This window comes from Erythranthe guttata, chromosome 14 (assembly GCF_056151865.1).
Source record: "Erythranthe guttata isolate IM_541 chromosome 14, IM_541, whole genome shotgun sequence".
Taxonomy (NCBI): domain Eukaryota; kingdom Viridiplantae; phylum Streptophyta; class Magnoliopsida; order Lamiales; family Phrymaceae; genus Erythranthe; species Erythranthe guttata.
In genome coordinates, this window is record NC_142546.1 from 16381824 (window position 1) to 16397390 (window position 15567).

Below are 15567 nucleotides of genomic sequence, written 5' to 3' on the forward strand. Positions count from 1 at the left end.
TAGGGTTGGAAATTGGAGCGTGATATCTGATTTCCACAGATTCGGGTCTGAAATTTTCCCATTTTTTGGATAAAACTTTTCACTCTGAATTCCAAAAATTCCAATTTCCAATTTTTCGGTTTTTTTTTGGACTGGAACTGGAATATATATTAAGGGTAAATGGCATATATGGTCATGACAAGGGCACTTAATTCAAACTTTTGTTTCTTCCAAATAAATCCAGTTCATTCAAACATATATGGAAATAAGCAGATCTCTTTTAGCTCAATTCCTTGAAACTCTAATTCAACTCCTATTTCATGATTTACACCCCAATTTAGCCCAATTTCACCAATTATCCAATTTTGACCCGCCACCGTCCGAGACCGCCGGTCAGCCGCCAAAGGACTAGTTGTGTCTCGTGAGGGTTTTCAGACAACACGCCCACAAAGTTGTCGGATTAGTCAAAGCATTGCAATTAATTTCAAAGATAAAACGAGCTAGATAACCTAAAATCTCAAAATGGCATACGGCTTCTGATATTCGACTTTCCCACCGACGCAATTAGTTGTTTCTACACCAAAATGAAAGATAGACTCAAGAATCCGTAATTAAACAATAAACACAATCATCGAGGGTTTTGAGTAGAAATGTGGATGAAAAGTAAGTTTTGATTCTGAAATTCAGAAACTCGAGTTGGGCATAAGTAGGTCTATTTATTCAATAGAAAAAAAATGACAACAACAATTTTTTTGGTGATTTTCATCACAACTTTTTCTTTTCCAATTTTTTTGAAACGGGAATAATCGTGACTCGTGCAAGGCTCGATACCATTGTATTATCTCTTGGACCCATGTATCGAACTTTAGTCCAAGAAACCCCCAAGCTTGACAGCTCGAGAGACTAGGCGACAAGGTGCACCAAACGGGTTAAGCTCGAGTCAGAAAGGCTGGGAAATCAGAGCGTGAATCACAACAATATGAAATAATTTCTTTTTTTTTTTAACATAATTTAACAATACAATAACATAACATAAAGACGAAAAGACCATTGATAGAACTTTTAACCAACAACTCGAATTGTGAACACATAATTCAATTTAACTCGCCCCCAAAACCTCAGACTATTATATCCCTCAGAAAAGTGCGCTCAAACTTAATCGAAAATGATTCGAAAGGCTATCCACACAAGTTGCAAAAACGCAGTCGGAAGGTTCATCTACTATTAGCTGGTAATTATGCACAATTTCAATTTTAAAATCAACTAGCCAGTCTACTAATTCATTAATTGCTTTGCTTCAATAGAATCCGGAAATGCAACTTACACTCGATCTTAAATGAGATGCATGTGACAAACATAACACAATTACGGAAATCGAAATACATAAACGAAACTAAATTATAGTATTATACGCATGCAAAAGACCAAATCAAAATGAGCTAAACTCACCCCCAAACTTAAATCATGCATTGTCCAGTCTATTGTGAGTCGAGTAATGGTTGGAAATCGACTTTGTCTGTTGTCGAAACAAGTCAGTTGAAAATTATCGGTCAATATCGGCCACATTCAAAAAGAAAGAAAAAAAAAGATTTCCTGCTATTCCTTAATCAAAATTCAGCAATAGACATTTCAATATTTCATGCCCAAAATTAAGTTTCAACAATATCACATATTACAAATTAAAATTCCAGAAATAATTCAAAATACTAAAATGAATTACTTTCGGCCAGTCACACTTTCACAATACAAAATGCTGATTTTTTTAATTTTAATTAGAGAAACAGAAAAGCATGTACCTTAGAGTCCAGAAAGAACTAGAGAGGGCTATAGGTGAATCTTTGGAGGAAGCAACGGCGTGTCAGCGGCGATGGGGTGATAGAGAAAGACACGAGATACATTGGCAACTATGGTTGATAGAGAGAAAGACGAGAGTCGAAGAGAAGGGAAAAATGAAAGTAGAGCTTTTTTAGTTATGTACTTTTATTCATTTCACCGAAATGTCAAAAATTAAATATTAAATTGAATGGTCAGTCAAAACACAAAGAGAGGTAAAAAAAAAGTTTGTTGGTGGGGTAATATCGACCAACCGACTGTTCAATAATTAGAAACTATATCGGACTCAACTATACAATATGGGTGGGTTAAAATTATCAACCTGACCAAAATGAGTCGGTTGGTGGGCAATTATCGGCCAGAATAGTCGGGCAGATAATGGGTCGGTTGTCGGGTATGATCGACCCATGAACAACACTAATTATAATTGTGCAAGTCGAAATTTGATGTGAAAATAATTAGAGAAAATGATTGGAAAATAGGAGATATATATATAAATTATTTTTTTCTTCTTACAAATATGTTATTAGGGTTTCTTAAGTTGCCATAGCGTTTCTTTCTTTTATATATAAAGATTTTGAAAGTGTCTGGATAATGAGCTTATGAACCCCAAGTAGCTTATATTTAAAATTTTAAGATACTTTAAAAAAAAAAAAAAACAATTCCGAAAAACTTGTAAGCTCTTAAACATCTTATAAGCTCTTTTTAACAACTTATAAGCTCAACCAAACACAGTTTGAATCCCACGGCTCAAGACCTTGTTCTTAGACTAGATTTCAGGCTGCCACACAAATTAAATTGTTCAATACTCGTAAACACACAAAGAACTATTCGTGATTTCTCGTCAAACAAAAACTCTTCAATACTTCGTTATCAAAAAACGAGTGTCGCATGCGTTTGGAATTCTTATATTTAACCTTACTTTAATGTTATAATTGATCATACCAGTGGTTATTGATGCTTACTGAAACAAGTGTTCTTTCATTTTCAAAAATTTCCAAAAATTATAGAAGTTGAAAAGTTACATTAACTCCAAATCTTTTAAAGTTTTATTCAGAATTGGAATAGATTTTTATCTTCTTAAACTTCTGAATTAAATAAAAAAACTCAACTGAACTGTTCATATTTGAATTTCTATTTTTATTTCTTTTCCGTAAAAGACCAATTTCGATTTCGTCCGATTTCTAACTCACACGCCTAACTTTAAGAGCTCTTTTTTTTTAAACTTTAAATCATATACAATATGCATTATATATATCGACTTCATAATCACGGTAACATAAATGAACGCGATGTCGACCACCCTTTGAGCCGTGAAGATGAGTGTTTTAACTTAATTTGTCATTCCATATATAAATATATGCAGCTATCATCACTTAATTTTATATCTTTAATTTCAAATTGGTTGATATTTCTCAGCTAACTGTCATGTCTAACGGTCTAAGTAACCCTAATCACGTCTTTAAAACAGTCGTTTCGGTTATTGAGTGGCATATTCGTGTTAGGGCAAGGTTCATTTGTAGAATCGATCAGTTAACTCAATTTACATTAGTAGAAATTTTGCTTTTTACTACGAAATTGTTTGCTACGGTAAAAAGCCGTAATAAAAGGTACTTTTTTATTACGGAACAATTTTAAAGTCGTAGTAAATACTAGGATTTACCGTAGCAAAAAAGTATTTGATACGGCTATTTACCGTAGCAAAGTTTTGTCACGCCCGTATATGCTACGGGGCAAATTCGTAGCAAATGCGAAGCAAAAGCTTTTTTACTACGAATTTGATACATTTTGCTGCAGCTAATGATCATAGTAAAATTAAAGTCATTTTTCTACTATTCAAATTATCAGTCAAACTAATTTAAAATTAGTTGAGTCAATTAGATTAATAAAAATCAGTTAACTCGAGAGGGAAGAGAGAGAGAGAGAAAAAAAGGGCAGTTGATTTTTCGCTAATTTAAATTAGTGAAAAATGCAGCTAGCTTTTCTAATTAGGGTTTACCAAGTCGATCGCCTTTACAAATCCCTCCCTCGCTTTTTTAAACTCGTACAAATCAGCTGGCCAATTGATTCTCAATCACTTCAGGATCAACTGATTTCAGTCAATTATCGCTCTCGATCAATCTTTGCTACATAAAATTAATTATAAGTTTTTTTTATATATAATATAACAATACATTCAATTAAAAAAAAAAGAGTTAAAATGGTAGAAGACATAAAATACGGGACTACAAAAATTTTAAAGTAGCTAGTAGTTAGCATAATATTAAAGAAGGATGTCAAATTTAACTTATCAAGGATCATTTTGAGATAATTTTGATATATGGGGGACTATTATCATACATTTAAGAAAATAGGGACTCAAGTAAGACAAAATGTATAGTTGGAGGATTAATATTGATATTTGCCCCATATTTTGTATCTATCTATATCTATATATATATATATATATATATATATATATATATATGTGGAGAGAGAGTGTAATAACATGCATAGAGCATGTAACATCTAATTCCGCCATGGCCGATCTCTCTTTCCTCCTCCTCCTCTTTCCGTTCATCTTCCTCCTCCACAGCCTCTACCGCCGCCTCCGCTTCCGCCTTCCGCCGGGGCCGCGTCCATGGCCGGTAGTCGGAAACCTCTGCCACGTGAAACCGGTTCAGTTCCGGTGCTTCGCGGAGTGGGCCGGGTCGTACGGCCCGATCATGTCCGTGTGGTTCGGGTCGACGCTAAACGTCGTCGTTTCGAACTCGGAGTTGGCCAAACAGGTCCTGAAAGAGAAGGATCAGCAGCTCGCCGGCCGCCACCGGAGCAGGTCAACGGCGAAGTTCAGCAGAGACGGCCAGGATCTGATATGGGCCGACTACGGGCCCCACTATGTGAAGGTGAGGAAGTTTTGTACGGTGGAGCTTTTCTCGCCGAAGCGGCTCGAAGCTTTGAGGCCCGTTAGGGAAGATGAAGTTACGGCTATGGTGGAATCTATTTACCGATATTGTATTGATCCAGGTTTGTAAGTTGTGCTTCGGTTTTCGGGTTTCAGTTTTTCGAATTTCGGTACATAGTTGTACTCTTTCAGTCTCGATTAAAATCTGTATTAATAAGGTGGTGTTTGCAAATGCTTTTAGAAATAGATTATGAGCTGTTTTTTGCACATAATCTGTTTTGAAATTTTAGGTGTTTGCAAAATAAACTTTTATTTTTGCTTCTCTTAAAATAAGCTATTTTAAGCTATAATTTTAAAAGCATCCATGCACCTGCTTTTCCTAGTTCAGTTGATTTTCCAGCTAATTTGCAAATACCTCCAACTTGGAGAAATAAGTACTTAATTCCAACTTAACACCAATCACTAACTTTTGTTTTTAAATAAGTCTTTTGCAAACATCACCAAAATTTGATAATAAAACTTTAACTTTATCGTTTCACAATTATAATTTTACGAAGAAAAAATTAATCTGAATTTTAATTTTGTTGTTGGTGTAAACATTTGAATATTTAAATTATGTGTTATGCTCGTTGAAGCCATAATATATATTTTCTAAAAAATTATGGTCAATAAACTTCACTTGTAAAAATCTATAATTTACTGCAGTCATGATTCCAGATTGATTGTTATTAATTATTATAATGAAGGTAAAATAAAAAACTATTGAAAGAAAAAGTCAAAAACATTTCCATGAAATTAGAATTTTTTTATTTTATAATAAAATTGAAATTTTAAAAGATTTTTTGAAAAAAATATTTACTACATATTTATCTTTATATATGTAATTATTGGAAGGGAATTAATTATATAAGAAGAAAAAACTGCATGTCAAAGTCAAAGTTTTATTATTGGATTTATTATGTGTGATACTTGTAACGGTGCAAACTGTATTTAATTATTTATATTTTGATAATTCATATATTAATTAAATTTTACAAAAAAATTAATTAATTTTAATTTGCAGTAAACTCAGGGAAGAGTTTGGTATTGAAGAAATATATATACGCAGTGGCATTCAACAACATAACAAGACTTTCATTTGGTAAAAGATTTGTGAATTCCGAAGGTATAACCGACAAGCAAGGCCACGAGTTGAACGAGATATTCGAAAAAGAATTCGATTTCGATTCTTCCTTCATGATTGTCGCCGAGCACATTCCGTGGCTCCGTTGGATGTTCCCGATAGACGAGAAAAAGTTTGTCGAACTGGAAGCTCGAAGAGACCGATTCACGCGTGAAATAATGGAAGAGCACACGCTCGCGCGCCGGAAAAGTGGTGGGGCCCCCAAACAACACTTCTTTGATGCTTTGGTCACGTTAAAAGACCAATATGACCTCAGTGAGGACACCATCATCGGCCTTCTTTGGGTGAGTGTATACGATAAAATCGACCGAGGCTTGCAAAAGCAGTCGTATTTGTCGCAACAAATAATAGACGATATTTTTTTACAAAATATAATTGGTCACAAATATATAATTAATTTCGTCACTCATTGTGTATGTAACAAAATCTCCGTTACTAGGACATGCTCGTTGCAGGAATAGACACGATTGCAATATCCGTCGAGTGGGCGATGGCCGAACTAATCAAGAACCCGAGGGTGCAGCGTAAGGCCCGCGAGGAGCTCGACCGTGTAATCGGAACCCAACGCATAATGAACGAACCCGACTTGTCAAACCTCCCATATCTACAAAGCATAGTCAAAGAGTCACTAAGATTGCACCCACCGACTCCTCTCATGCTCCCACACCAACCGAACGAAAACGTCAAAATCGGCGGCTACGATATCCCCGCGGGGTCCGTCGTCCATGTCAACGTGTGGGCCATAGGGCGGGACCCACAGGTGTGGGAGAACGCTACAGAATTTAGGCCCGAGAGGTTCGTTGAGGAGGACGTTGATATGAAGGGCCACGATTTTCGACTGCTCCCGTTTGGTGCCGGGAGAAGAGTGTGCCCCGGTTCGCAGCTGGGCGTAAATTTGGTGACGTCTATGCTTGGTCATCTTCTGCACCACTTCGAGTGGGCCCCACCTAAGGGTGTGTCTGGAGAGGAGATCGATATGGAAGAAACTCCCGGTTTGGTGACTTACATGAGGACTCCATTGGAAGCTGTAGCTACTCCTCGATTGCCCGAGTTTCTATACAAGCGTGCGGCTGCCGACTTGTAATAAATTGTTCGATTCGAAATAATTCGACTGTTTCAGACAGTTTGTACTTATATATATGAACTACAAAGTGTGTTTTCTTGCATTGTAAGTATGTAATATGTGTTTGTTTCTTAATAAAAAAAAATTGAGATTAATTATATATTATGAATAAAAAGAGAAACATTAAATAATAATAGTAAGAAGATAATATACAATGGGTCAAATGCTAGAAGCAGTTCACAAGTGACTACAAATAAGTAATATACAGCTGAAACAATACTGCCAATTAGATAGCCCAAATACACTCAGAGAGTTACCACAAGCTATAAGATCAGTAATCATAACTCTTAACAACGAAAATAACACACGGAAGAAGACGAAAAACTAAATAAAACGCAAAATAAACGCAAATTTCCTAGCAATAGATATGTTACCTAATAATCCCAAAGTGTCGAATTAAGTGATTAACCACTTACACAAAGTCGTCATTCCTTCTCTAACTAAACCCTACTCCTCTTCGTCGTAATCTTCGTCTTCTTCATCCAATCTCGAACTAAGCTGCGTGAGATGAACAGGGTCAACAGCCATCCGATCGATTTCGGAAAGTCCGAAATCTTCGGCTTTCGCATCCGACGGTCCAGAGGCCGCTGCCACATCAGCAGCTGCAGCAGCAGCAGCAGCAGGAGTGGATGCCGTTGCTTTGTCGGTTCCTTCATCTACTCCAGCGTTCAGGTCAAAGTTTCGAGTTTCTTGACCAGCCACATCGTTGGCTTTGACATTCTCTTTTGATTCGTTCAAAAGTTCGGAGTTGGTTTCCATTGGCCTATTTGGGCTTGAGATCTGTTTAGTGGTTTGCTGAGAAGTGGATTCCGTTTCGTTTCGAGGGGGCTCTCTCTCTGTGGCTTTGCTGGCCCGACCACGCCCTCTTCCTCTACCCCTCCCTCTTCCCCTACCTGTGCTACTTGCGTTGCTCGGTTCTTGCTGCACAAGTTACAAATATGAACATGCTTATCCAAACATGATATATAGCATGATGAGTTACATCTAACGATTCAGGTTAATCTTTTGGTCACTAAAAAAGCTTCTTCAACTAAGAACACCAATCAAGCAAAATATATGATCTTTCACTATAATCAATAATTATCTATCCATTAGGGGTTTCTCTAAGCCAGATGCACACACACACACAGACATATATATATATATATATATATATATATATATATATATATATATATATATATATATATATAAACACACACACACACACATAGACATATATATCAGCATATCACAAGAACTGAATTTCAGTAAAAAGGCATAGCCATTAGATTATTCTTCAGATTGAAGCAACAGATTTCTGTTTTGCCATAAAATTAGACCTTAATCGTGTCAAAAGCTGTGGTACTCTGAAACAGATGTATCGGGTCAGTCATCGGAATGAGAATATGAATCAAACCATCTACTCTTATCGTAGGGCAATCGGTTTTGGACAATGTCTTGATTCGATACAGATTTTATGACTCCAGAATTAGCAAAAATATTCAAGGAAGGAAATCATACCATAACGTTCTTTTTGGACTCTTCGTCACTGTCATTTGGTTCATTGGCAACAACTTTCCTGGCAATGAAGTCAACAATTTAATCTTAATATTGATTAACTAAATGGGGAGCGGCCCATCACATGCAACAGAAAGAATGATGATGATCAAAATTAAAGTATTGACACCTTCTTTTCGATGTATCAGCTGCAGCATCAGAATTACCATAGTCGGGAACTTTGCTGACAACTTCCTTTAAGAAGTCAAAGACATTATAGCTGTGTACACAGTGTTTTCTGTAGAGAGAGAGAGAGAGAGAGAAGAAAAAAAAACCTCAGACGGTGCAGCTGATAACAGATTTTTTAAAATGAAATACATCATCTTTCTGGAAAAACTATTTCCTTCAACAAAGTTCATAAATCTATATATAGTCACAAATTAATGCAGCTGAATAAAACCTCAGCCGATTCTTTTTGTGCACTCATAAGTAGGACCAGCTAGGACTAAGTTGAGACTCGGATACTAAGAATATAACTTCTGCATGCAAATATAAGGACCCGTATAGCACATCCGACACATGTCTTAAACTTTTTGCAGACAATAGGGAATTTTAAATGCATTATTTTTTAGTTTAGCTATATTCTTGATATAAAACTTCAAAAAACTTAAAGCGAAGAGCTGTATGACAAGTACGCTGGGACAACTGATCTTTGACAATATTTTTTTTAAAGGAGCATTTGATTTGAACTATGAGAGGATGCCCTATTGAAAACATCAACAGCATAAAACAAGATATTATTTGAAGAGGGCAAAAGAAAACCAGATAAGCCTTTTGACTCGTTACTTTGCAGTTGTGGCATTTAGAGGGAGGGTCTAGCTACTAGTTTCAGATTAGCTAACTGTATCATATTTTAAATACAAGCCTTCAAAAACGTAGATTCACAAAAACCTACATGTAAAGATTTACATTCCAAATGACATGTCAAGTTGGTAACCATGTGGTGCTTGTAGGCTGGTTAGTAGTGTGGCAAGTGGAGTAAAGTTTGTGGATGAAAAACCATGCATTCTGCAAAAACCTCACATGACTAGATATTGAATTCAACAGAAATTGATCAAATATAGAAGAAGAAATGGTCCATAGAAAGACAACTGCATGCACGTACGGCAAGTTATATAGAAGATCAGATCTAATGGAAACTCATTCTAAAGAACAGAATAAATCATTAGAAACAGGATCGGGTCACACAATATACAGCTAAGTTCTTCTACAGCTCCTAAACTATTGGACTATATCACACATGGCTGTGATAATATATGGTTAACAATCAAAGAATTAATTGAATAGGTTATTTAATATATAAGAAAGTTAAGATGCGACTCCACTCACAAATGCAACGAATTAACAGTCTTTGCCCCTCTCTGCACAGTTATGCCATATGTGTGATCACAAAGATCTTGCAGAAATAACTCCAAAGCTTTAGCTGAATCAAACAGAAGAGCAACCAATTCAAGATTCAATGACACAGTGAAAGTTGATAATCCAACAACAAACTAATACATACAGACTAAAACAGGAACTGCCATTGCAATCTTCCCAACATCCTCATCTGCTTGCATGATCTTTTTTATACGAGCCTGACAAACACAAGTTCCAATTATATGAATGGCTCACTGAATTTACTGTTGTTAGGACAAAATATAAGGAGATGCTACAGTTCTCATACATTAATTTTCTCTTTCTTTCCAGAAAAACATTATATGCATTGTTACAGACAGTAAATCAAAAAAAATATCTAAGTCAAAATAGACAAGGTCGGAATAACATTTACCAAGCATAATTCAATGAAGAACATATTTTATTTGTGTCAACTAGATTAGTACAGTAAAAGTCATTGCTAGATTAGATGGGTTACTTTATTTTGTCATTGGCATAATATGGGCACATGCATAGAACCAAGAACCAAAATAAATATTCTGCGGACTTTGTCTTATTTTTGTCTTCTGGTTTTACGCAAGTTTTCAGATGACTAAAAATCCGAGCTAACTCAAATATTAATATAACAACCTCCTAGCCACCTAGGTTCTCACTTCCAAAGCCAACAGACAAGATAGTAGCAAAAAATTGTTTAGAGTCGAGAATTGGCTGATTGAACGCGAAAAGGTTGAAGTGCATAAAAGCCGACATAGATTAGTACAATAGAGAAGAAACAAAAAGAGCGGAAATCAAGATAGCATCCAAAGGTCCATAGTCATGGGCAAGGGGAAATGGATAAATATAAGTTGTAAAACATCTTCCCGAAAAATCCAAGTGGCCCGTGAAGCATTGTGCTTCAGAGGAACTAGAAACTTAACTTGAAGTGAAGAGGGTTACACAACTGTCAACCAGCTCCAAATAATATGAAATGAATAATTAAGAGAGAAATAACTATAAACTTTCAGAGAGACTTGATCCATCATGTTAGTTAACAAATTTATATAGATTATTTGAAGGAACTGAATTGGACAGGATTGGGACTAAAACTGCATGGCAGACAAAGCCTAGAAAAGCCACGAATCAATTGTAGTCATGACAAAAGAACAACTTGAATATATTTAAAATGCAATGACTGCGGCAACAGAAGGAATATTTCGTAATCATATAAACACAAATAACAACTAAGGAACCCTAAAAACCAATCAAGGATTGTTGATGAACATTTTTCCAGGAAAAAAACGGGGGATACACCGAACAATCTCTGGATTTATTTTGGGGAAAAGTTGTAGGAGAAGGTATTTGGGGAAAATGAACAGGAGCCACCCTGGTTTTATTTTTTCAAAAATAAAATAAAATTGGAAGTTAAAAAACAGTGAATAAACACATGCATGTTGAAAACACTGATGCAAAATTAGTACAATTAAAAATAAATTAGTACAATTAAAACCCCAATGCAGAAGCCAAAGAAAAAAACAAATAAAATAACTATAGTGCAAATTCACTTAAAAATTAAAATTTAAAAAAAAAAAACACGAGATCGACTGAATTCCAATTACACACAAATTACAACTATTGAATTCCAGTTTCTAAATTCAAGCAAAATTCGAACCAAATGTAAAAGTCGAAAAAAACTTACAGCGGGGAAACGAGTATCGAGCTTCTTCCTCATGGCGCACTCAGATTTATTCCGGCATAACAAATTCAACTGAAGATTAGGGATGAACTATTTGGGTAAAAAAAAAAACAGAAATTGCTGACCTAAAAAGCTAATTCAACAATTAGGGATCAGAAAACACCATAGCGAAGACGAGTTCAATAAAAAAAACAAAGATTGATCTAATGATTGAAGGAAGGGAGCAGGAGAAAAAAAAAAACAGGATTCTTCGATTCGAATCCGAAAATCAGATACAGTGTAGAGTGTGTTCTATCTATCTTGGGGAATCCGTACAAATTTTTATTCGGTAAAATAATAAAATGACACACACACACACACACACACAGTGAGAGAGGAGAGAGAAAAAACCTAGAAAATGGTGGTTGCTGTGTGAGGGCTTTTGACAAAGAGGATGTACAAGTTATAAAGCACGAGGTACTACTGAAATGGATTGATTAATTTTTTGTCAACGATGGAGTTGGTTAATCAAAATAAAATAAAAATGAAATAGACGAGAGCACCTTGGCACGTAAAGGCAATACCACTCGTTGAGGTTAACACATTTGACTATTTTTTTTTTAAATCAAATGTTCATCATTCAGTTAACTAAATTATTTAGGTGGACAATTTTTATTATCTTTTATAAAATCGGATTAGGTGTAGAAATCGGATGGAACGGATCAGAATTAACCTTTTAACTTTTGGGGTCTTAAGATATAAGTTCTTGGTGATAAACCTTATTAGAACTAAATGACAAGTGTAATTAAAATTTGTTTCACATCCTTTATTAAATTCATTCCAAAAATGCCCCTCCACTCACAAATTCGAAATCACACCAAATAGTAAATATACTATGAGGAACTATCGTATTATTTAAGGGTCCATTTGGATGGAGGTATTTGAGGAGAGATTTGATTTGGGGAATGGATTTGAAATGACTCCAATTTTGGAGTCATTTGAAATCCATCACTATTGCTCCAAAATCAACTAAAAAGGAGGGGTGGGGATTTGAAATCCATTTCCAAATCCCTCAATCCAAACAAGTTCGAGGGATTTGTTATTATGGATTTGAAATCCCTCCCCCAAATCTCTCCATCCAAATGCACCCTAACATTTTTAAGTTTGCATCTAGCATTTTTTGTTAATTGTTACCTGAAATACGTTTTGTTTTTCGTATTTTATCATTATATAAAAAAACTATTTTTTCCCCTTCTTTTCTACATAAATTGAAAATTATGATTTTTTTTAATTTTTCGGTCATAGACATCTACAGAAACCCATAGGAAACTGTAGTAATCTATAGTCACCCATAGACATCTTGAAACCCTGAGACATCTTGAAACTCTAACTCCTCCTACAAACCTTAGTCGCCAGATCCATAGATACCCATAGACATCCAAATCGATTTTTTTTTTATTTTCCCCACCAAATCCTAGATCCGGTCCTCCACCACCACCATCCACCACCACCACCATTACCGAGCGCCGCCATCACGCCATCATCCATGCCCAACACCGTCGCCGCGCCTTCTACCATAGATCTGACCTTACACCTCCATAGCCGCCGTCTCCTTGCCTCTACAACCATCCGTTTATTGCCGTCGTCTCTACAATCATAACCACCGCCATAACCACCGCCCTCCTCAATAGTGGATTGGGTGATGGAGAACGAAAGAGACAGAGAGAGATAGTGATATCGAAAAATAGAGAGATAGAGAGAGAGAGAGAGAGAGAGAGAGAGAGAGAGAGAGAGAGAGAGAGAGAGAGAGAGAGAGAGAGAATAGACAGCGAGAGACAGAGAGAGAGCAAGATTGAGAGAGAGTGAGATTGAGAGACAGAGAAAAGAAAAAAGAAAAATAAATCTGAGAGAAGCGTGACTTTAGAATTTATGGATTTAGGTTAAGGATAAATTAGGGATAAAAGAAAAATTGAGGATGTGACTCATATTTATTTTTCTAAAAAGGATTTAGTTCATAAAAAAAATATTAAGGTTGTATTCCATATCTAATTATGTTTCCAACTATGGACCTCTAGCATATTACCCCTTAATTTTTTTCCTAATTACAAAACTTACTAGAAAAATCGTAATTTTGGAATTAATTTCGGAAATTAAATCAGATCAGAAATCAGAAATTCCGAGTATTTTGTATATAATTCCAATACCAATCAAAAAAATTCGGAAAATATCAAAAATGGGAATTTTGGTAATCATAATGAAAAAAAATGTTCTAATATCGAAAGTTTTTTAATCAAAACCGGCATAAATTGAAATTTTCGTTGCAACTTTCACCCCTATTTTTCAAGTGTTCATTTTCTTCTTTCTTGTCAGATCTATCTATGGCTTCTTGATTTTTCTTTCATCTCTTAGGGCTTTGAAAGACTTTAATTATCTAATATGGATGAAAAAAAAATGCTTCTTTTATAGTCTCATGTTTCGAGGGTTATTTCATATGCTAAAAATAGATGACTAAGATTATAATCATATTTTCGGTCCAAAAGTAGTAGGATCGCGGTGACAACTAAGTGCACTACATCAAAGAGCAAGTGAAGCGAAACAATACAACAACGATTGTTAGTTCGAGGTTCATATTGGTGCTCGTTGAATTCGCAAATTATCCAAATTAAAACCAGGTTTTTAGTATGTTCAGTACAAATTTCAAAGTATCGAAATGTAAATGTTGTAGTTTTTCGAATTAGCTTTACAATTCAATTTAAATCATATCGTTTGAAAATTGGGTGGAAGAGTTACAATTGAAAAGGATACACAAGGTTGAAAAAATAACTTAATTTCATAGTCGAGTGTTTGTTTTGCTCCGATGCTTGTATGTTTCGGTCATCATTTATCTGTGCATTTGTTTACCTAAAAAACACTAATCATATAAAAAGAATGGTGGTTAAATCATTTAATATTGTTAAGAAACTAATAAAGAAGAACAAAGCAAAGATGAATTAACATAGTAATATAGAGAGAAACAAGTATATCTTCTTGTGTTCTTGTGTGTCCAACTCAATACAATGGAGCACTATATATAGTACAAGTAAGACCATGAAAGGTCATAAGTTACAAGAAGTTATGGGCATTGGTGCTTGATGATAGTAGTAATGGTGGTCATCCACACTTAAGAATTCATAACACTCCCCCTTGGATGTCCACCATATATGGAGTATGCCTCTGTTGGGGCTAAATACCTAACACGCAAGTGCACGTATCGCAAACAAGTAGTAAAAGTGGACTCGTGAGAGTCGGATGTCGATCCCACAGAGAATACTCAAATTATCTAATCCTAAGTACCAAATTCTAACAATTATGATTTTATTCCAGCCTACGCAAGGTTGTCAAATTTAATCAACTAAATAAATTAAACTAATTATAAAAGCAAATAAACAAAAGAGAATATCAATATAAAAACGGATTTAGGATTTTATCTTCCCCTATGCGATAATTCATCACCCAATTAACCTCTATCATGCAAGTTACGATTCCCGATTATTAACCCAAGACACGGAATTACTCATAACCCGCTGTCGCGTGTATTATGAGTCTATTATTCATAAATGATTCACTATATATCTATGCAAACCTAATTTGAATAAAGCATTAAATAACAAGTCTCGAAAACGGCTACCTAAGGTATTATCTGTATGTCTACGATAATACATGCAATTAACACACTCATCCGGTGAAAACTACTCGAAGGTTCTTCTATCCCTGTTCTAATTATTAAAACGATCTGTCGATTCAATTCTAACAATAACCATAGCAACATAAATTAGCTACGTTCATGCGCTAAATAAGATCAAAATAGAAGAAATAATCGAAGAATTTAAACTTGCATAATAGTAGAAAAATAGGTTCGAATTACCACATAGGGTTCCAACAAAATCCTAGATTTAAAAACTTAGCTACTCATGTTCTCAACGGGAAGCATAATAAAAATACGAAAAATCATAAAAGTT

General features: G+C 35.2%; 2 protein-coding genes across 2 annotated transcripts; one reads left to right on the forward strand and one right to left on the reverse strand.

Moving 5' to 3' along the window:
* Nucleotides 1-4194: 4194 nt before the first annotated feature.
* On the forward strand, nucleotides 4195-7100 carry LOC105963605 (cytochrome P450 98A2). Its single transcript, XM_012988026.2, has 3 exons — nucleotides 4195-4818; nucleotides 5760-6163; nucleotides 6319-7100. Exons 1-3 carry the CDS (start codon nucleotides 4278-4280, stop codon nucleotides 6961-6963), a joined length of 1590 nt encoding a protein of 529 aa, XP_012843480.2. The 5' UTR covers nucleotides 4195-4277; the 3' UTR covers nucleotides 6964-7100.
* Nucleotides 7101-7125: 25 nt separating this feature from the next.
* LOC105951764 (uncharacterized) lies at nucleotides 7126-12140 on the reverse strand. Its single transcript, XM_012975216.2, has 6 exons — nucleotides 11594-12140; nucleotides 10046-10118; nucleotides 9871-9964; nucleotides 8672-8779; nucleotides 8506-8563; nucleotides 7126-7923 (listed from the first exon to the last, which is right to left on the reverse strand). The coding sequence occupies exons 1-6, from the start codon at nucleotides 11624-11626 to the stop codon at nucleotides 7450-7452; spliced, it is 840 nt and encodes a 279-aa protein (XP_012830670.1). The 5' UTR covers nucleotides 11627-12140; the 3' UTR covers nucleotides 7126-7449.
* Between the last annotated feature and the right edge of the window lie 3427 nt (nucleotides 12141-15567).